Source organism: Trichinella spiralis, assembly GCF_000181795.1.
Source record: "Trichinella spiralis strain ISS 195 chromosome Unknown Scfld9, whole genome shotgun sequence".
NCBI classification, from domain to species: domain Eukaryota; kingdom Metazoa; phylum Nematoda; class Enoplea; order Trichinellida; family Trichinellidae; genus Trichinella; species Trichinella spiralis.
The window spans coordinates 3194621-3214736 of NW_003526948.1; the positions used below are offsets into that span (position 1 = coordinate 3194621).

General features: G+C 34.0%; 5 protein-coding genes across 5 annotated transcripts; 1 reads left to right on the forward strand and 4 right to left on the reverse strand.

Annotated features, from left to right (window-relative positions):
* Positions 1–140: 140 nt before the first annotated feature.
* Tsp_05434a (zinc finger protein) lies at positions 141–163 on the reverse strand (the record flags this gene model as incomplete). Its single annotated transcript, XM_003371703.1, has 1 exon — positions 141–163. A coding segment is annotated over exon 1 (23 nt), but the record flags the coding sequence as incomplete, so codon positions are not given.
* Positions 164–3001: 2838 nt separating this feature from the next.
* Positions 3002–4278, forward strand: Tsp_05433 (putative CheW protein). Its single transcript, XM_003371704.1, has 5 exons — positions 3002–3042; positions 3201–3287; positions 3846–3889; positions 4034–4073; positions 4167–4278. Exons 1-5 carry the CDS (start codon positions 3002–3004, stop codon positions 4276–4278), a joined length of 324 nt encoding a protein of 107 aa, XP_003371752.1.
* A 965-nt stretch (positions 4279–5243) lies between these two features.
* Positions 5244–6454, reverse strand: Tsp_05432 (conserved hypothetical protein). Its single transcript, XM_003371705.1, has 4 exons — positions 6329–6454; positions 5849–6269; positions 5465–5718; positions 5244–5399 (listed from the first exon to the last, which is right to left on the reverse strand). The coding sequence occupies exons 1-4, from the start codon at positions 6452–6454 to the stop codon at positions 5244–5246; spliced, it is 957 nt and encodes a 318-aa protein (XP_003371753.1).
* A 5550-nt stretch (positions 6455–12004) lies between these two features.
* On the reverse strand, positions 12005–17520 carry Tsp_05431 (putative splicing factor, arginine/serine-rich 7). The gene is made up of 5 exons (XM_003371706.1): positions 17440–17520; positions 17284–17382; positions 16990–17140; positions 13098–14452; positions 12005–12847 (listed from the first exon to the last, which is right to left on the reverse strand). The coding sequence occupies exons 1-5, from the start codon at positions 17518–17520 to the stop codon at positions 12005–12007; spliced, it is 2529 nt and encodes an 842-aa protein (XP_003371754.1).
* A 1596-nt stretch (positions 17521–19116) lies between these two features.
* Tsp_05430 (glutathione S-transferase 2) lies at positions 19117–20111 on the reverse strand. Its single transcript, XM_003371707.1, has 6 exons — positions 20072–20111; positions 19889–19992; positions 19690–19777; positions 19538–19641; positions 19378–19476; positions 19117–19293 (listed from the first exon to the last, which is right to left on the reverse strand). Exons 1-6 carry the CDS (start codon positions 20109–20111, stop codon positions 19117–19119), a joined length of 612 nt encoding a protein of 203 aa, XP_003371755.1.
* Positions 20112–20116: the final 5 nt, after the last annotated feature.

Genomic DNA, 20116 nt, shown 5'->3' on the forward strand with positions numbered 1-20116 from the left:
TCCACTGCATTGTGAATATTTAGAGAAAGTGAATTCAAATAGCCACATGTGGTATCAATCATGAGCTTAAACAATGAAAAAGATGGTAACCGTAAATGGATTCCATGAAATGTTTGCTTTTTAGCAAAGTAAACACTTACAACGCTTGCGTTTTGATTCGCATCAAATAATGATTATTTAACAGCAATAATATCAAAAATTCAATTCAATTGATTGTAAAAAACGATAGATTAGTAGAAATCTAATAGATTTGTTATCAAAAATGTTTCATGTGCAGAAATTAGCAGTAATCGCAGCCGTTGGAAGACAGTTAATGTTGGACAAATTTCCTATGTATTAATATAGGCAATAGACAAATTTAGACCCCATTTATTCGAATACTATTCTGTAGTTTCTAATGGAACTTTGCATAACAATATTGGTAATCATTATGAATGTCCAGAATTAAAATAAACAGGAAATTTTTAAAAAAGAACTTTCTCTGATTTTCGCGAGAACAACCATAATATATACATATTCCATGAAATTTTGCAATTTTTGAGAAATCCAGAAAAAAGTGGGAAGCATACCCATGTAATAAGAAAAGCAGTATTCCAAATTCAGAGGCCATTTATTCCTCAACAACTGTGTAAAGCAGATTGAAGCTCTAGAAAACACTTTACTTTATCAATATGAAACTAAAAACATCAAAAAAAAATTCCAAATTTCGAAAACAAAATTTTCGCTGATTTTCGCAAAAACAATCAAGTCTATAGTCCATGAAATTTTGCAATTTTTGAGAAAAATTTTTTTTTTCCAAAAATTAATTCAATTGATTTATATCGGTAGAAAATTATTCGCTAACTATTATAAAATTATACCGACAGCTCCGGATGGAACGTTTGTTAAGATATATAAAAAAGTAAAACCGAAATAAGATTTTAACGAAGTCGAAATAAATAGGAATAAAAATTAAAAGTATAATAAATGTGAACAATGAATGATGTCTTTAATTTTTACAACAAAACTATCAATGTTTTTCTCCAAAAAAATGAATTGACCTTAATAAGAATTGCTCCCTGATTTTCATTAAAGCAACAGAAACTTTCAAAATTAAGAACCTTCGTTCACTGAATTTTTTTGACTTATTACAATTCAGAGATAAGAATTATCCAAAATTATCACATTAGAAAGCTATTTACCGACAATATGCCAGTATTTTTCATTCTATAAATTTCAAATGCTCAAACCGACAAATATATCAAATTTCTGAAAAAATCATCTATTGGGGGTTATTAAAAATTTACATACCTATAAATGGCGCACAATTTCTTGCAATATTTATAAAATTGTTTTACAATATGCCGTTGTTTCTGAGGAGCATGGAATAAGTTTCACCATGCAAACTGTTGTATGTCTCTAAGGATTCGAACAAATACCATACATGGGCCCAAAAGTTTGACATGAATTGTGAATTTATTTAATTACGTTGCATTTTGAATGAATTTTCACCCTGGGGAACTGCATATTGTACTGATTATGCAAATCACCATTATATCATTGTTACTTAGCGAAAGTGAATTCAAATAGCCACACATTTGGTATCAATGAGAAGTTTAGTAAATGAAATAAATGGTAATGGGTACCGCATTCCATGGAATGTTTGCTTTTCAGCAAAGTAAACACTTCCAACGCTTTTGTTTTCATTCGCAGCAAATAATGATTATTTAACAGCAATAATTTCAGACATTCCATTCGATTGATCGTAAAAAAATGATAAATTAGTAAAAATCTAATAGATTCGATATCAAAAATGCCTCATGTGCATAAATTGCCCGTTATTTCTGTCGTTGAAAGAGAGTTGCTGATGGGCTAATTCCCTGTGTATTAAGATGGACAGTAGAGAAATTTATAGTCCATTTATTGCAAAACTATTTGGTAGTTTCTAATGGAACTTTGCATGACATTATCAATAATCATTGTGAATGTCTAGAAATAAAAAAAAACTTCAAATTTCGAAAAAGGACTTTCGCCGTTTTTCATTAAAAGCAAGTCCATAGCCCTTGAAATTTGCACTTTTCGTGAAAAGCCTTGATTCCAAAAATGGACTCTATGGGCATCAGTGGATCGGAAACAATTAACGGAGTACAGCAAATTTATATTCGGCGATCCCGGTTGCCTAGCTGTCGAGGTGGGACGAAAATACTGGGTAGCTTACCATTCTTTTAAGATTCGCAAAGTGCCATCTTTACAGGCGCATTTTTCCACAGCTTTTGACCAATTTCTGGTGAAACTATGCATAGTATCATCAGTGATCACTTTGGAAGTCTAGCAGTCATAAAAATTCGAGGAAAAAAAGTTGTTAAAAAAGTGCTTTGGAAAAAAAAATTTTTGCCGTTTTTTGCATAAATTGCAAAAGTGAAGCCCATGAAAGTTCGAAATTTTCGTGAAATCCTTAAAATCTGACTTCAATTGCGATAGTTGAACATGGAATAAAACATATTCGCATATTGATTTTGCGCGGTGTATAATTTTGCTACTTTATGTGATTGTATTTTCACTGTTCACTGGACGCGAATGTTAGTCATGCTAATTGAAATTTTTCGTTTTTTTGCTTATGGTTTATAATAATCTTACAATTAATTTTTTTAGAAAATTGTATTTTTGTAAATTTTTGAACAAGAATACCTCTGAAAATGTGGAGTCTCTTCGTATCTCAGGAATAGCGTGTCAAGGCACTTCGTAGAACACTCACCAACTTTTGAGCTATGAATAAACAGAATGATCGATCCATTTCATTCTAACTGAGTTTTCTCTTTGATTGTTTCCTCTGAATTGGACGTTAGCTTATCTGTTGACCTGAAGGCATTGTATAATTGCTAATAATTTTTCTTCTGTACTATTTCACGCTAGCAACATGCATGCACAATGGTTTTTGGTCTTATTTGTTTTGGCTAGCTGAATACCATTTTAAGTGCTCACATTTTCCAAAGATTTTTAGTGATAACGCACTTTATTAAAAATGGCAGCATTCAAATCAGCATCTGTAATTGCAATTGAGATGTTCAATAAAATTTTATTCAAATGTAATGCAAAAATTGTTTCACATTTTGATGCTGATATTTTTTGTTGTTTTTAAATTTTGACAGAAAGCAGTTTTGATGAGAGCAATTTCATTTAAGAATAACGTTGTTAATATCCTATAAAGTTATTATTTTCAGATGTTTTTATAACTGTATGCCGTCAAATTCCCTTCAGATAAACTTTGAAACCAATTACAATAAATTCTGCGGCCTTATACGCTTGGGGTAAGGAGGGAACTAAATGTTATTTATCATTGCAGCGGGTGCAGTGTCTAGAATAAACATGATCTCATTTCTAAGTAAAAATATTCCAAAATTACAGTACCATATTATTATTTTGTATTAACTGGCATTTTCTTTTCGAATTTCATTTTTAAAACAAAATCATTAATTACTTAAATGACAAGCATTTTGCAAGCATCACTTTTTCATCTTTTGAAAGTTGTTTTTCATAGAACGAAATTAAACTAGAATCTTTGATTAAGCGTTAAAGATTACGTTAGCGTAGTTTTTTGTGAATTTGAGAAAAGGAATACTACACTAGCGAAGAAAGCGTTACCCAACGTACAATTAATATATGAACACATAAATACTGCTTGAAGAAACAACGAATCAATGCTACTACAATTTAAAGGAAAGTTGAATGGAAAAATAAAATATTAATAATTATTTGAAGTTTAATCAGTACTTCAAATTTTTGAAAGGAATTGAAAATAGCCTTTGTTTGTATTTAACATTTTTTACCCGTTCATTGTTTTATGATTATTACTAATACAACTATAGAATGAATGATTCGTGTAATCATTTGAACAGAGCTACTGTTCAGAGTAAATACTGCATTTTATTTATTTCAACGCTGCTTTCATGTTAATAACTTTTTTACAGAACGCTTTATAAAATAATAATTAATGATCCTTAATTTGAACATACAGATGCATGTTCAGATTAAAATTTCTTTGAAATTTATTCAGTAACACAACAATGCATTATTACTAAAGTAATAACGCAAGCGTAACTAGATTTTTATCGCTATTTTATCACTGTATACTAGCTATTTATTCATTGTAATTTATAAGGAGAGATATTTTATGACTTTATTTTGAGAATAAAGTACTTTTTCACGATGGTGGCCTATAATAAAAGTGGCTTTCACGTGGCAGCACTTGATCTGATGAGGCTTGCACTGTTTGCAACGCTTCATTCATCAGTACAATGACAGGGCACAGTTGACATTGCCGACATCCTAAGGCAAGAAAAATTTGAGCATTAAAGCATCAAAGATGAAGCACTCAAACAAAGCAAATACTTTGGAACAACTATAGTACTTCTTTGCAACTTTAATGCTCACTTGAAACAATGATCCAGTTTGAAATTTTCTGCCATAAATTTGAATTTTCTGTAAATGTTGCCTTAAAAAAAATCACATTCGCTAAAATTAACAAATGAACAAACATTGCATTTCGCATAAACAGATTTTTTTCACCTTTCATACAACTTTGCATACTTTCATACAACACAATTCATATTGAAAATTTTTCAATTTTTTCAAGGTTCATTATCACCATTCTGAAACGCATGTATTGTAAAACTGTCTGTTTTGCTTATAAATTCTAGCCATGTTGTGCTGTTTTTTATCAAAAAGTGACACTTTTTATGTAGTTACATTTGATTATTTTAAGTTGGCTTTCAAGGTCTTAAAGAGAATAGGGCCGCCACACCTTTTGTTCATTGCCCTGAGCATAATGATTAATATCACGCTATGGCCAGCGGCTTATCAAGAGCTCAGCTAGGCGCGGCGCGACAAATCGACGCCAGACGACCACATAAAATATAGCCCCACCCTGATTTTGACAGGCGCACCCAATCCTAGCAAAGCACATGCACGTGCAGTTACGTACAAATGCACGATTTGTTTATTTAAAAAAATATGCAAGGGCACAATGACCGAATGTGATGTAATTGGGAATACATGCTGCAGACACACACATATATATATATTTATTTATATTTATTTATTTATTTATATATTTATAGGTATTTCTATACAAACACGTCTTCATATGTATACAATTTTGAGAGTATATTAGAGCGGTAATGCATAAGCAAAAGCAACGGAGTCTACCTCGACCAGACTGCTTTGTAAAATAATGTAAATGAACACATAAATAAGTTAAGCAGTGCTCAGCATGGGCGTACGCCTTTGTAGTATGCTTTGTATAAGTCATTACTAGGAAATTCCTCAATTGCTGGTTCTCCATTTCGACTGACGCATGCAATACCCTTATCGCCAATAATGCGGAAGCAGCCAGGACTGATGCTGTAAGAACCTTCACCCACCTTAAATGCAAGGATTGGATTGAATATGCCGCTTAGGCAACAACGGTAAATAACAAAATCTGTACTTGATAAAAGCAGCTTATTGTCTGCAACAGCACGTTGTCGTCATTTTGACTGCATTTGCGTAAAAATCTATGCGGTGGAACTCCATCAATCCACTGGCAACCAAGTCGACGTTCAATAACTCGGTTCTGATCTTTCTGAACACAACCAACAAGCTGATGATTTGAGTGATCTTTACGAACAGTACACTGATAAATTGCGTTGTCAACAAAATACCGATCACCGTCCATCAGACGTTGGTGATCATGCATACAGCCTACACACTTTTTTACAGCTCTGCCAGCTTCAATTGTGCATGCATACCTAAAAGGAGCCCATTTTCACAATATTATAGCAATGTATGGTGACAGCTGTTTACCAAAATTTATCTTCTTCAAAAGTATCACCGATGCTATAACGCTGCCCTTTGTGAATGCAAGCCACTGGACGGATGGCAGTTGCGCCGTTGGCTTTACGATAACATTGGAAAAAAAAATCTCCCTTTGGAAACTCCTCACCAAGTTGATAGCGCTGGTCATGATAAACACAACCACCAACTTCCATAACAAGTGTTTCACCAAGAGGTTTGCAAATATACCAAAAGCTGCGGTCTGCCCAAGTGTCACGAGAATAATATACTGTTCCATTGACAACACAGCCGACATACTTGAAATAGAGGATGTTGTTTTTGTCCAAAGCACACATCAGCTGATATCCAGACACTGCGAACGTTTCCCAAAGACTAAGTTGTTTTCCATCTTGTGTTATGCAACCTTTGGGCCTGAGCTTACCATTAGTACAATGATACACGTATCGTCCTTTGGTAACCTGTAGCATGGATCGGGATAAAATTTTCACTTCATATCGCCAAATTACCAAATACTCACCTCCATACCGTCAGTGTAGCCACCAGGACAGAGCTTGCGCTTGGTTAACCTCCAGCTGGACTGGTCAGCTCTGGATGAATCCAACAGACAAAGCGCAACCGCGGCGACCACAATAAGCGGTGTCATTTTGAAGAATTTCCACAAGACTTATGGAATTGCACAGTTATAATTTCTTTATTGCAGTCGCCAAAGGGAAAGACTGCTACTACTCCAACACAACTGAACAACCGCCGCTGTTCGTTGCTTTATATACGCTTGGAAAGTCGCTTGTCATTTTTTATCGCAAGGAGTGGCACGATTGAATTGGGACAAGTTATGACATCTATTATGTAGGTTATATGAAACCAGACAAAGTACGCTTATCTTTGGCCTGTGACTCCACTACAAGTTGGAAGCATGGTTTGAACCGTAGTTCAGAGCGCCCCCTGTCAAGTAGTGGTTTCGTGGTGAGAAACCTGGAAAGGAAGGAAGGAAGCCGGACCATGAGGAAACAAAGAGAGAACCTGTAAATACCAGTTCTGAGCAGAAACTTGCTCAGCCAAATCTTATTGCCACAGCAGATGAGCAGGTTTGGGCCCCAAAGTGCCATTTCCTGCAGGAAAAATGATTTTACGACGACAACAGAAGCGGCTAAGGAGTGGTACGCATCACTGATTTCAAGCAGCGATTTCAATCTTATCAATTGGCATCAAACAGTTGACAAAAAAGCCAAATTTTACAAAAGCTTTGACAGATATTTGCAGGAAAAATCTCTGAAGTCCTATTCTTCGTCTGAATTTTTTTAATTCATAATTTTATACAATCAAAAAAAATGCTGTCCATCAAGGCATCTTTTATAATATTTACAATACGAAGTGAAACGATCTCAGCAAATCTTTTTTTTTACAAATGTAAAACTACATAAACTATAACTTCATGGACAATTGTCACTTGTTTGAACATAAAAAACGATATTCATTGATTTGTTTACAGTTGATTGCTGACAGTATTTTTAAAATTAAAGTGATGGATTTTTTTTAAGCTTTAACTTACAACTTAGATATTTCAATGGAAGTGCATTAATTTGTCGAAGAAGTTCTCTTTTTAATGTTAATGTTTTTCAAAGTGTGAAAAAACAAATAAATAAAAGACGATTTCAGTTATAGGTTTTGTTCAGATTTGCTTCGGGCTGTTGAAGTGTATTTTGTCATTCATGTAGAATGCATCTGGTTTTTGTTATCATCTTTCTTTGCTTTTATGTTCTTCATGTTTATGCAAAAACATTGAAGCTTGTCAAAAAGAGCATAAATTTCGAAGAAAGCAAAGAAAGTTCGACGTTTGCAATCGAACAGAAATATCAGCGAAAGTGCAAAAATAGCTTTGCAATTTCAAAACAGATGTATTCAAATTTGAAGTATGTTAGTATTATTTTTAGAGTACTCAAAAAATTTGACAAACAACTACAAAATTAATCCTCTGGTTACAACGTTTCTTAAGATGGTAATCAATCTGCTTGTATAGAATAGAACGTTTTTGAATTCGAACACACAGCACTGGAAATGATGGAAAGTTGTTGTTGATGCAGAGTGATGCGAACTGATGTCAACGGGCAAAAGATACTTTTTTTTAGTGTAACAAAGTGGAATAGTGTTCAAAATAAGAAAGATGGCTGATTTTCAAATCAGATTGCCCAAAAGAGGCATTTCCCGTTTAAATTGAAATATTTTTGGTGAAAATTAATGCAATTTATTTTCTTGAAAAATACAAACTGAACTTAAATAATTTCTGATGAATGTTATGCTCGTGTTATTAACGAAGAAAATTTGAAAATCGAATAATAGAAAATTCCAACCAAACTCAATAAAATATTAAACTAAGTTGAACAATTTGGTCAAATTTGAAAAATACTAATTAATAATTTTGTCAACAGAACAAAATTAAACATCCAATGCACCAGTCGACAATGAAAGCAGCCTATGAAAAATGCGCTCGATTTGTTTGTTCAAAGCAGATATTTGTTTTAGGATTAGGAAGTTTCGCTTAATTTGCATGAAAGATTGAAACTGTGCCGGTTCGGCTTAGCAGCTTTTCCAATGGAAGCAGCGATTTTGAAAATAAACATTGATTGAACTAATTCAGAACAATGAACAAGAACTTTCCATCTTCAACTTTACACCAAGAAACCGAGTAACTTTTTTTCCACCCAAAAAAGTTGATGACCCATCTCGAAATTCAGCTTCTGCTAATCATTTGCCTAATTTAAACCAAATGAAACAATAAAAAAAACTAATTGTAAATAAACATTTGTTTAATGTACTGGGGACGAGGAAATTAATTTACGAAAAAGTCACTCTTCCAACAGCTGCTAATACGTGAAACGTGACGTTGAACTGCTCATTTCAATAAAAGCATTCGCTGAAATCGAAATGACACTTTTTCCTTTCCAGGTTTCTTTTAACTTTGTTTGTTTTCTGTCATGCTTTCAAAAAAAATTTCCATCAAATTATCATGAGAACGATGCAATTTCTCTTGGGTACAATAACAGGCAACAGATACTATTTCAACGGCATTTCTTCAATTTGATAATACCATTTACAAAACTGCTCATCATTTTTTTTCATTAAAACAACAACGACAACAACAACAATAAGAAGAAGAAGAAGAAGATATAAGGAAAGAATCAGATAATCAATTATATCCGGCAAGCAATTGCAACTGGAATGAGGTAAAATACTACGAGAAGTATTGTATTGGATTAACGATGCAACCGTTACAAATGTGCCATATGACTTTCAGGAAGTTCCGTATGAATAGGCATTTGAAAAAAAAATCAGAAAACAGCATCAAAAAGAAAAAAAACCAAAGTAATCAATCGTATGCTTTAACATGCAAAAGGTCTGCTTGAAAAATGTAACATCGAACACCACACCGATTCAGACTAGTGATAACGTACGCAGTCGCGTTGTTGAGAATTAATTTAACAGTAGCTTTCGAAACTCAATCAACGAGGATTTTTATTTTATCACGTGGACAAGAAAAAAGCATGCTTTTTTGCCTTGTTTCTGAACTTGCTTGTTCAAAATTCATTCGCAACAAACAAACATGTTTGATTGGAAAAAAAAATAGTAAAGAGTTGTTTATTTATTTTATCGAAAATATACTACAACTTTTTGAAAATAGTCTAGAAATTAAAACAGCAAACAGTAAATAAATAAATGCGGCTAAAAAAGCAGAAACGCTTCAACGGACTTTAAAATGCAATTTACTAGCCAATAATGTGATATACTGTTCGGATCGTCTTGCAAAGCCACAAAATGCCCTCGGCAAAACCACCAACATCACTACCGGTGTCATATATCTGTCCTGCTAGCTCAGTGGAAAATTAATTTCCTACTGCAAAAAATTTGCAATATTGTTAGACTTTCACTAGTGGTAGATTTAAATTTTAAATTTCAAACAAAAATACCAAGAAATTGCCCAGTTTTTATACGTTACTTAATATAACTGTTAGATAATTGTTAGATTTATAAATAGATTGTTCGAAATTTCAACGAAACGTTATATCGTTATTAATCGTCGGCCGCGCCTACCACTGGCAGGTGATAAAGATGATAAATTTACAACCAAATTAAAAAATAAAACATAATTAATAATGATGCACTGTTTATTTCAAAATGAATTACTATTACACAAGCAGCAAAATATAAATATCGAGCAAACGTAATTTTCATTTCATTTTTGGAAAATATCAAAGCTGCTTTTGGGGTTTATCTTTTTTTTTGAAAATACACATTCTATTAAAAAATTAGTTCCATGAAAATATGAATAAATAACAATCACATTATTCTGAATATATTTATTTATTTATATTTGTTGCACAGTTTCTAAAAAAACACACAGTGCAATGCAGTGTGTGCATTGGAATACGTGCGTGCATACAGTTGTTGTACAAATTTGCATTAAGTTTCAAATATTGAAATGTGAACCTTTTTACAACAGAATTCTTCAAAATAGCTTTGTTTTTAATTTATTTAAAAAAGAAAATAAATGTAATGCTGGAAAATTTTTGAAAATTCCTGAAGACGAAACATTTTTCGAAAACTTTTCCATTTTCAATAGACAATGATATAGAAACGTTTCACTTGAACGAGGATAAAGGTTACAATGATGCTTTTGTCATAATGAATGTTAAAAGTAAACACAGAAAGTGAGAGAGGCTTGTTGGAAAATTCACAGCATCGCAAAACGACCACACAAGCCGGGAAAAGGAAACGAATGGTCGGTCCACTATTACTACTACTATTACTACTAGTAGGGCGTTGGCTGAGAACTGCAATTGATGAAGCTTTCACCTTCACCTTGCGCATGGACCAAAATTAACGACTTGTCACAACAAAGGCGTCACATGTCAAACAAACCCATTTCCCAACACTTTAGTTTTGTCCTGCCGCCATTGTGTCGCCACAGCCGCGCCCAATAGCCTTGTAAAGAAACACATTTCCAAGGCAAAATTTTTCCGCCGATGATCCTACCACACTGGAAAGTGGAAATCAAAATTTTCAAACCACACCCGTTTTCATAAATGCTCCGTTTAAAAATTGGAAGAAGCCCCAGTTTAGATACCAAAACAGTATTTCAAAACATGTTTTATCCCAAACAGACGCTGCAATTCCCTGCTGGGGACAGAAATGACCCGTTTTCAAATTGAAAATCTTTCCCCATTCACATATGCATTTTACAATCAAAACAGCAGCACATCATTCATCTGCTTCAGTTGCGTGCATTTTTATGATTTACAATATCTACAGCACACTTTGATATTACAAATACCCCCACAACTTGAACATCATCACCACCATGACTACAAACCCTGGATCTGCATCAGTGAAACAAACACTTCGTCAAAAATTCAACTGAAAAAAAGCCCAGCGGATGTTATTGGTAAAACAAAAATAACAAATCAGACTTAACTTTTTTTGTTTAAAAGAAAGATAAAGAACAATCAATATTCATTTGTCATCCGTAAAACTGATACAACTGTTTGCTATATGTTTCGAATGAATTGCATCGTAAATATATTACATTCATATGTCGCAATAAATTAGAAACAAAACACGCCTAATAAATTTGACGATGATCCATCGAAAACTGCAAGTTGGACATGGTCAAGTTGAAGTTCATCGAAAAATAATCCCCCCCCCCCCAACTTCACACAGTCAAAACCCAAAACAGAAAACAACTCAATTTCATATACTTTTTTTGAATTCACTTTTTTTCAAATTCAACTCCTTTACTTTCGAACAACCATTGAAGCCACTTTCAAAATTGTAAAATAACAACAATGCAGATGTATATATATATATAGTGTGATAATCTATAGTAAAATGCGAAAATTTGCTGATTTTCGATAATGAAGAAGCTTTTATCACTTTTTTTATAGTCGTATATTTCTCTTATCTAATTTAGTAGGAAAAAAAACACGCACACCAGCACGCTTACAAGTGGCAAAGGAGAAACATTTCTCCGCACAAAATAAATAACATCTCGGCCTCTATGAACATATTATTATTATACAAATATAGCAAATTTAATAAAGAGAGGAAAAAAAAAGAAATCGATACGCTTAACAAGGAATAATATTGTATTTAACATTGAAAAATAAATTAAAAAATAATTACTTGCTTTTTCTCGTTATCATCAACTACGGCTATCAGTGCTTGAAGTTGTGGTGGAGGATGATGATGAAGAACTGCGAACGCGTCGTGTACTTCTGCCATGTCTGCTGGATCTGCGTTTCGATTTCCGCTTACCTCTCTTCGAATATTTCTCTTTACGATCTTGTCCACTGGACTCCACCTTTCTGCTTCTCTTGGACAATTCCATTGCATCCTGCTGATATTTCCTCCTCCGGTGCCGGTCCTCTTTTCGGTCCGGAGTCGGAGATCGGTCATTTTTCTTCTTCGGCTTTCTCCTGCTGGACGAGGAAGACCCCTTTTCGAACGATTTCGACAATTCCACAGTGCGATTTTTCTTTTCCGACGAACGGTGGTGCTTTTTCGAACTCGACTCTTTCGACCGCTGCTTGTCAATCTCCACCTGAGACCGACCACCACTGAGGTCCAACTCCAACGATTCGTCCTCATCCGCTGCCGACCGTTCATCATTTTGACTCTTTTTCTTTTCTTCCAACTCAACTGACGCTGCTTCTGCTGCGGTTACCATTGTTGCACCACCATCAATTTTGACAGTTTCATTTTTCAGCCTAACCATTGGAGAACTGAAATTCTGCCCTTCATTTTCGGATTTCGATAATTCAGTCACTTCAGCACAATCATATTCACTTCGATGACGTTTATTTTCAGGTGGCGGTTCTTCTTGTTCATCGGTTGTATTCGCTTTCATGCTGTCACTGTTTGAACCTTTCACCGACAGCTCATCAAGCCCACTGATAAATTTCTTCTTTGATAAAGTTTCCGGTGTCAAAGTGGACAATTCAGCTTTTTTCTCTTTCGAATCGGAATCTAAATCCACACATCTGTACTAACAGTTATCATTGTTGTATGTAGTTTTGCTTACCATCGATAGTAGATTCACTTTTATTTTCTTTGGAATTTTGTGAATCATTTGATGATTTTGAATCATTATGCTGTTTGGTGGACTTCGTCAGTGATGGATCCTGCTTTGAATCTTGCTGTTGCAGCCGATGATGACGATGATGACGATAATGATGACGACGATGGGAACTGCTGGCTTTCGCCTTCATAAATAAGGGCTTCGCTTCATCATTTACGTTGCTTCTACTTGAACGTTTAGGCGAATCATTTTTGTCATGTTTCTTTTCTTTTCCTTTTTCCTCATTCGGCTGTAAATTGACTAAATCAGCTTCGTTTTCGACAAATTTCGATTCCATCTCAATTCGCTTTTTCAATTCTTTAGAGCTAGTCTCGGCCGGTGAGCGGGATCCTCTGCTGCGCTTGAAAGACGACGACGACGACGCTACGGGGTCCTTTTTGGGAGACTTTTGTTCCCTGGAATCATTTTTGCGTGCGGTCGATTTTTCGGGACGTGAACGATGATACGACGAACCACTGCTAGAGCTCGATCTCCTCCGTCGCCTGTCGCGCCTCCTGGACCGTCTCCTGGGCCTCAGGTGCGGAGGTGTGCTCGACCGAATGAAATACCGTCGAGGCGGTGTACGTGGGCTTCGATCTCGGCTTCGACTGTAACGACGTCTGGACCGACTCCGTCGCCGCGAATGGCGCCTCGACCCACGGTGGTACAGAGGAGAGTTGGCGCGTTGGATCAGCCGGTCGACCTCGTCTTCGTTGAACGGCGCCGCCGTGGCCAGGATGCCCGACTGGCGAACCGCCTCTTCCACCTCCTTCTTGGCCATGTCCAACGTCTTGGCCAGCGGTTTCGCAATGGACGTGTTCGAGTGCCACATCCTCAATCTCTGTCCTTTGTAAAGTAAACCATTTTTCTGCAACGCGTTCACTACAGACAGCTGACTGCTGAATTCCACGTAAGCACAACGCTGGGCTGCATCCCGACGACCGGCCATGCGCAGGTACATTACCTCTCCAATGTTGTCATTCAAGAACATCATCAAATCGTACTTATCCACGTCCGCAGCCAGTCCACTGATGAACACTGTTCTTCGGACCTCTTCCACAGTCGACATTGGCAAACTGCCCGACAACGGTGGATATGCAGGTAGGCCCAGTTGAGTCAACTTCGGATCGATGGTCACAATCAAATCTCGACCATCAACATGCCTTGTCTCGCTAACCACACCCAACGGAAGTTGTCTCTGACCAGGCAACGTTGGACCGCCCAGCATCAATGCCATATCTTCTTCCGGTATTTTCCCCTCCGGAACGGGCACGCAAATCAACGCCCGGTCGATGAACACCGTATTGGTCATGTGTTGAGCAGTGTCAGCGCTCGACGATCGCACATAGCGAATATAACAAAGTTTGGTTTGTCCGATAAAATTAGTCTGGTTCGTATCCGTTGGATACATGCGAAACTCTTCAATACGACCAAAATAAGAAAACATGTGATAAATCTGTTCACGGGTCAACAACGGCGAGATGCTGCTAATCTGCACCAAATGCACTTTCTCGTTCCACCTTCGTTCGTTTTCTGAAACACAACCAACAAGGATCAAATTCCAAACGACAAATACCAGATGATTGCAGTCAAATTTTGGTTTATTACACCTTTTACTACAATTGCATCAAAATCGATGAATCAACTTGCAAAATCAATCAAATTCACTTAAAAAACAATATCGATTAACTAAATGAGAATTCAAAAAATAGAAAAAAAAATAATCTGCCTTAAATGGTAAAGCAGCATTAGCTGTAATTTCTCAACGATGAACGACGTTTTCTGATGCAATCATCTATATACAAAATAAACCTGACCTCGTCACACCGAAATTAAACAATTACTAATCACTAAAATTAGTAACCAAACAATTACGCTTACTCATAAATAGTCAAACTAATTTTTTTTCCACTTTCAAAATAAAAAAAATATAATCACGAGATACAATACAAAAAATGACAAACATAAGAAATGAACACACTATCATCGTCTTACATCAAAAGAGTTAGCGAAAAATGACTGAAAAAAAAACAGTGTAAGCATGGATGGCTAAACTGTATTTTCAGAAATGTTCACCCGACAAATGGAATTCTAAAATAAAAATATTCTACCAACACAAATGGATATTTTCACTGCTCATTTTCTACATCAGTACTTCCACTCCTAACTGCAGTGCAACTGTTCAACTTAATGAGAACAAATTCATAAAAAAACGCCCTTTATTCGATTGATAAAGAATTGAAATTGTAATTAAATTAAACATATCAAAACAAAATATATGTTTCAAATATATCAAGCACCTGAATAAAAGTTCTGCTCAGGTAAAATGGTATTAATGTAAAACTTTTAAATCACTTCGCTTTTGATAAAATTAATAAAAAAAAACAACGATAGTAGAAACAATTTTGATTAAAATGAAAGCAAAACAGCAAAATAAAATGAAAATTTCCCAAGTACAACGCTTTAAAAGTAACACAATTTGTAACAAATAAATGACTTACTCGCCATGGCTTCAATAAATAAAATGTTCGAAAGTTGTACAACTGCACTGTTATGATGTCACTTGCTAAAACAGTTTTATCATTAGACAGCAATAAAAGCAGTGGAAATGTTGCAGTAGTGCAAGACATGTAAAAGTAAAACAATGAACAACTGCGAGAGTAATTTTTAAAATATCAGATAACGGATAAATTTTCATATACTTTACACTTTTTTTTCCTTTTTACAAAAGATTAACTGCTCAAGGATTAACAAAAATTAGTAGTAAACATTTAACGGTAAACACGGCAAGTACTCGACAATATTTTCAGCAGCATACTACAAACTAAAAATAACTTCGATAATATAAAATGTTACTCACATTACGGTAAATCAATTCAAAACCATACTACTGAAGAGTAAAATAATTTTTCATTACTTCATCATGGTTACATAAAAAACTTGTAACGTACACCTCAGAACGAACCTTCATAACATGCATCACTTACAACAATTATAAAAACCCAATTACATTCATTTTACATGCTAAGCAAACAATGTAACAACACTAATAACACTTATTGTAAAGTCAAAAATGAGATTAATAAATGCAGCGAAACTTCACAAAATATAAAAATTTTAATTTAATTACACATATGTAAAATTATTAATATAAAAAACATCACTTCCAGAAGCATGATGAACTTATGATAAATAATAATGTACTGTATTTCAAAAATACTCAGGTTTAACCTTATTCCCATAAAATATCATAAATATCGAGTGAATTCGAAATCAAGTTTATCAAATAAATCTAATGCCTATTAAAAAAGATAATCTATAATTTACTCTTTACTTCAAAAAATTGAAACATTTAGTTTTAAAGATTTCATTGTAACATTACTGTTTTGCATATGGTATGCGTAAAAAATTTTGAAGTGTGACTTATAATTACTGTACCTCATTGGTTCTTCTTTTAATTATTACTTTTTATTACGCGCCCTATACAGAATTTTACGTGAAGTTCGATGATTTTTACCTTAAATTTAAAATACTGCTTCAAGTGCTAATAATGCAAAAACATACTGTAACTTTTCAAAAGCTACAAGCTGATAATGAAAGTAGACACACATTCTTAAATCTTTTGCATCAAAGTTGTGAAAATATTTTTATCTGTTTTTTTCCATTAAAAAGGCATTAATATTTGTTAACAGTTCAAGTTCCTTAGCAATAAGAGAATGATAAATAATAATTTAATGGAAGACACTTTACAAACTTTTAAATTTATCAATAACAAAATCGCCTGAAAAATATTCCTAATATTCTATATGATTATAATTGAGAAGAACTGCAAAAACAAATTGAAACTGCTTTTTATTCAAATACAAAACCCTAAAATACACAGAAATTATCATCTTCACTAGAGTAATCTGAAACTACTATGCGATCGCATAACAATTAATCACAATCCCATTAGAAAACGGCATATAAATATCACAGCACACACGAATAACCCTAATCCAGCAGAAATTTCATCATAATAAATAATTAAATTCATTTGTTTTCATTCCCATTTATCTTAGCATTTTTACGAATATCTGATGACAAATATCTTTTCAAATTTGGACGATTCATAAAGCGTGAATGATAAATCGTCAGTGCTGTAAAATTTTCCAAGCAACTTGACGAAAGTATCAAAAGCACGTCCAGAAGTTCAGCCAATGCATAGTCGGCAAAGGTTATCTAAAAAATGCTTTTCATAAATTTCAATTTATTCAAATTTTCAAAGTAGTATTCACAATTATCATTTGAAAAATGGGAAAATTAAACTTTATTCATGTGAAAATGATTTTTACAATGGCCAAAAATGAAAATTCATCAATTACCTCGTCATCCAAAATGTATTTCTTTCCTGTAAGTATTTTTTCAAATTTCGCCAATTCATCTGGCAACACTTCGTTAATAAATTTACCCTTTGACTCATGCTACAATAAAAGAGTGTTAAAATTAAAATCACTAAATAAAACTATAATTTTACTTACAAAAGAATCGCTGTATATCAGACGAGCATATTTTAATCGCAAATCAACAACGCCCTCGTATATTTGGTCGACGTAAGTCATTTCTTCTGCGTTTCCATACAAGCCTAAAGTTAAAATATTAAGAAAATTGCGTTTATGGAAAACAAATTTTAAATTTCCACCAAATCGACGCCCCAGATGACGCATTATAGCTCCAGATTGAACGATCGGCTGATCATCCTCATAAAGACATGGAACTTGCCCGAACAACTAAATATTATCGAATATTTAAATTATTAAAACAAACAGTACAACTAAATTGCATATTTTAAACTTTTTCTAATCAAAGTTCATTAAATAAATTCAAAAAAAAAAATTAAAAACCATTTGGGACTTTATTTCGGGCCAATCTTTTTGCTGAATACGGTTGTCAAGAAATTCAACTCTTTGATCATGAAGCAACAGTCGTATGGGTTCTGCCAAGCCTGAAAGGTACACAAATGGTAATAAAACTATGCAAAGTATGCGTGTGCGAAAAATTACCCCTTATAGGAAAGTAAACCAACTTGTATAGTGGCATTTTAGCAAGAGTCGCAACTTTCAAACTGCTCGAGAGACACTGAAAATTGCAAATTTGTAAAAGCAAACATGAGCAAACACGGAACTGAAAATTGAACGCGCATATAGAACGGCTACAAAGAAAAAAAAAGAGAAAAGTTTCAACGCCAATTCTCCACTGCTTTTTCGATCGTTCGCGTGCAGACAATAGTGCAAAGTTGGCAGAGTAGGCAAACAATTTATGTGCAACAGGTTCGAAATGAAACTACTCGTTTTCTATTTGAAAAATATGCAAAACGCCTCCACGTTAGTTCAAATGCAAAGCATTGAACAGAATGTAAAAATTCTGAAATGGTGACATTTGGAAAATAAGATGACAAAACGAAAATGAAGGAGAATCGTCTGTCAGAAAACTGTTAACGCATTGTACAAAATTGGGCTATTCATTGGGCAACAATGCCGACGCCCCTGCTCCAAGAAATCACAAATGACACGTTCAAAGAACAGTATGTTGAGAATGTCAACGCAAGTGGCACTTCGGGTGTTGAATCAACTCTGTCTACATTCTCAGCTCTTTGAATTGACTAACAATCTCAAAATTTATCATACCACAAATATACAACACCAACCATCAAGCAAACAGCACACAACCGACAACACCGACAATCAGAAACGAAACCTTAGCCACATCGTCAACTGCTCAACAGACACGACGACCGACGGCAAATGACGTCACACCTTTTGCTCGTTCGATCGTATCTAACTTTCAGGAACAAAGAAATCCATAAAGTTGTTTGATAAAGAAAATCGAAACAGGAATAGTAGAAAATTCACAAATAAATTTTAAAAATTCATAAATAGTTGTTTCGCAACATTTTCAAAAATTATATTTACAAATAAAAGAAAATTTTTTACACTACAATAGAATATGCGCATGAAGGTTTAACGAATAGTGCAATTTAGTAAACGCAATTTTTATTTAAAATAACAATTTTCAACTATTTAGCGTTGCATTGAAACTGTTGCTGCTACTACAAAATTTTGCTTAATCGTACAATTCATCAACAGCAAAATATTCTTATTGATTTCAATAACTAGCAGTATAGTGTTAATTTTTTAAATCATATAATCAATCGTATTTTAATTTAATCGAATTTTCTTGTGATCGTCAGATTTCAAATATGCTTTCAAATTTGGATGATCAGTAATAAAGTCTGCATGATAAACTTTCAAAGTCGGGAAACTGGACAGACAAGCTGGTGACAGCATTAACAATGTGTCGAGCATGTCGAATAGCGAATAGTCGGCAAATGATATCTGAAAAATAATTTTTTTTTCATCAATAGCATTTATTTTGTACAGATAAACATTGAAGTGAAAAAAATGCTGCTTTTCGTTCACCTTGTCATTCAAAATGTACTTCTTTCCTTTCAGCAAATTTTCAAATTTCTGCAATTCAACCGAAAGTACTTCTTTTGTAAACTTTTCCACTTCTTCTTCCTGTAAATTGACTTATTAATAAATATATATAAATCACTCAATTATATTCAATTTTACTAACAGAATGTTCAGTATAAATGAAAGGTGCGTATTTTCTTTTCAAATCACAAATGCCCTCATATATTTCATCAACGTATGTCATTTCATCTGCATTTCCGTACAAATCTAAAGCAGAGATGGTAATTTTATTAAAGTTGCAAAAACAGTTCCTACCAAAACGACGGCCCAAATGGCGCATTATAGCACCGGATTGAACAATTGGATTGCCGTTTTCATAAAGACATGGAACTTGTCCAAACATCTAAAAGAAATTCAATAAAATCAGTTTATTAGTATTAATTAATTTTATTCAAATGTTAAAGTGTTAAAAAATTATTTTTTTGTTTCCTTGAACAAGTGAAAAATTACAAACCCCTATAGTTGGTTTAATTTTTGGCCATTCATTTCTGTCAAAACGATGGTCAATGAATTCAATTTTCTGATCATGAAACAACAGACGAATCGGTTCGGAAAGTCCTAGAAAATAATATATTCAAAATTAACAATTTGTTGATCAAACAAAAATTTGAAAAAACAACTGAAAGAAAGAAATTACCTCGAACATCGAAGTATGATAGCTTGTATAGAGGAGCCATTTAAC

Excerpts from the sequence above, each read along its gene's own strand:
- Tsp_05432 (XM_003371705.1), bottom strand. The coding sequence starts at position 6,454 with ATGACACCGCTTATTGTGGTCGCCGCGGTTGCGCTTTGTCTGTTGGAT. Across the intron at positions 5,719-5,848 it reads AGGGCAGCGTTATAGCATCG|GCTGTATGCATGATCACCAA; the intron begins GTGATACTTTTG and ends AAAAGTGTGTAG. Across the intron at positions 5,400-5,464 it reads CAATAAGCTGCTTTTATCAA|GTGGGTGAAGGTTCTTACAG; the intron begins GTACAGATTTTG and ends CTTGCATTTAAG.
- Tsp_05430 (XM_003371707.1), bottom strand. The coding sequence starts at position 20,111 with ATGGCTCCTCTATACAAGCTATCATACTTCGATGTTCGAG. Across the intron at positions 19,993-20,071 it reads ATCATACTTCGATGTTCGAG|GACTTTCCGAACCGATTCGT; the intron begins GTAATTTCTTTC and ends ATTATTTTCTAG. Across the intron at positions 19,778-19,888 it reads AAATTAAACCAACTATAGGG|ATGTTTGGACAAGTTCCATG; the intron begins GTTTGTAATTTT and ends AATTTCTTTTAG.
- Tsp_05433 (XM_003371704.1), top strand. The coding sequence starts at position 3,002 with ATGGCAGCATTCAAATCAGCATCTGTAATTGCAATTGAGAT. Across the intron at positions 3,043-3,200 it reads TCTGTAATTGCAATTGAGAT|ATGTTTTTATAACTGTATGC; the intron begins GTTCAATAAAAT and ends TATTATTTTCAG. Across the intron at positions 3,288-3,845 it reads TGCGGCCTTATACGCTTGGG|AATGAATGATTCGTGTAATC; the intron begins GTAAGGAGGGAA and ends ATACAACTATAG.
- Tsp_05431 (XM_003371706.1), bottom strand. The coding sequence starts at position 17,520 with ATGACTTACGTCGACCAAATATACGAGGGCGTTGTTGATTTGCGATTA. Across the intron at positions 14,453-16,989 it reads ATATTTGTCATCAGATATTC|AAAACGAACGAAGGTGGAAC; the intron begins GTAAAAATGCTA and ends GTTGTGTTTCAG. Across the intron at positions 12,848-13,097 it reads AACGTTCAAGTAGAAGCAAC|TACAGATGTGTGGATTTAGA; the intron begins GTAAATGATGAA and ends GATAACTGTTAG.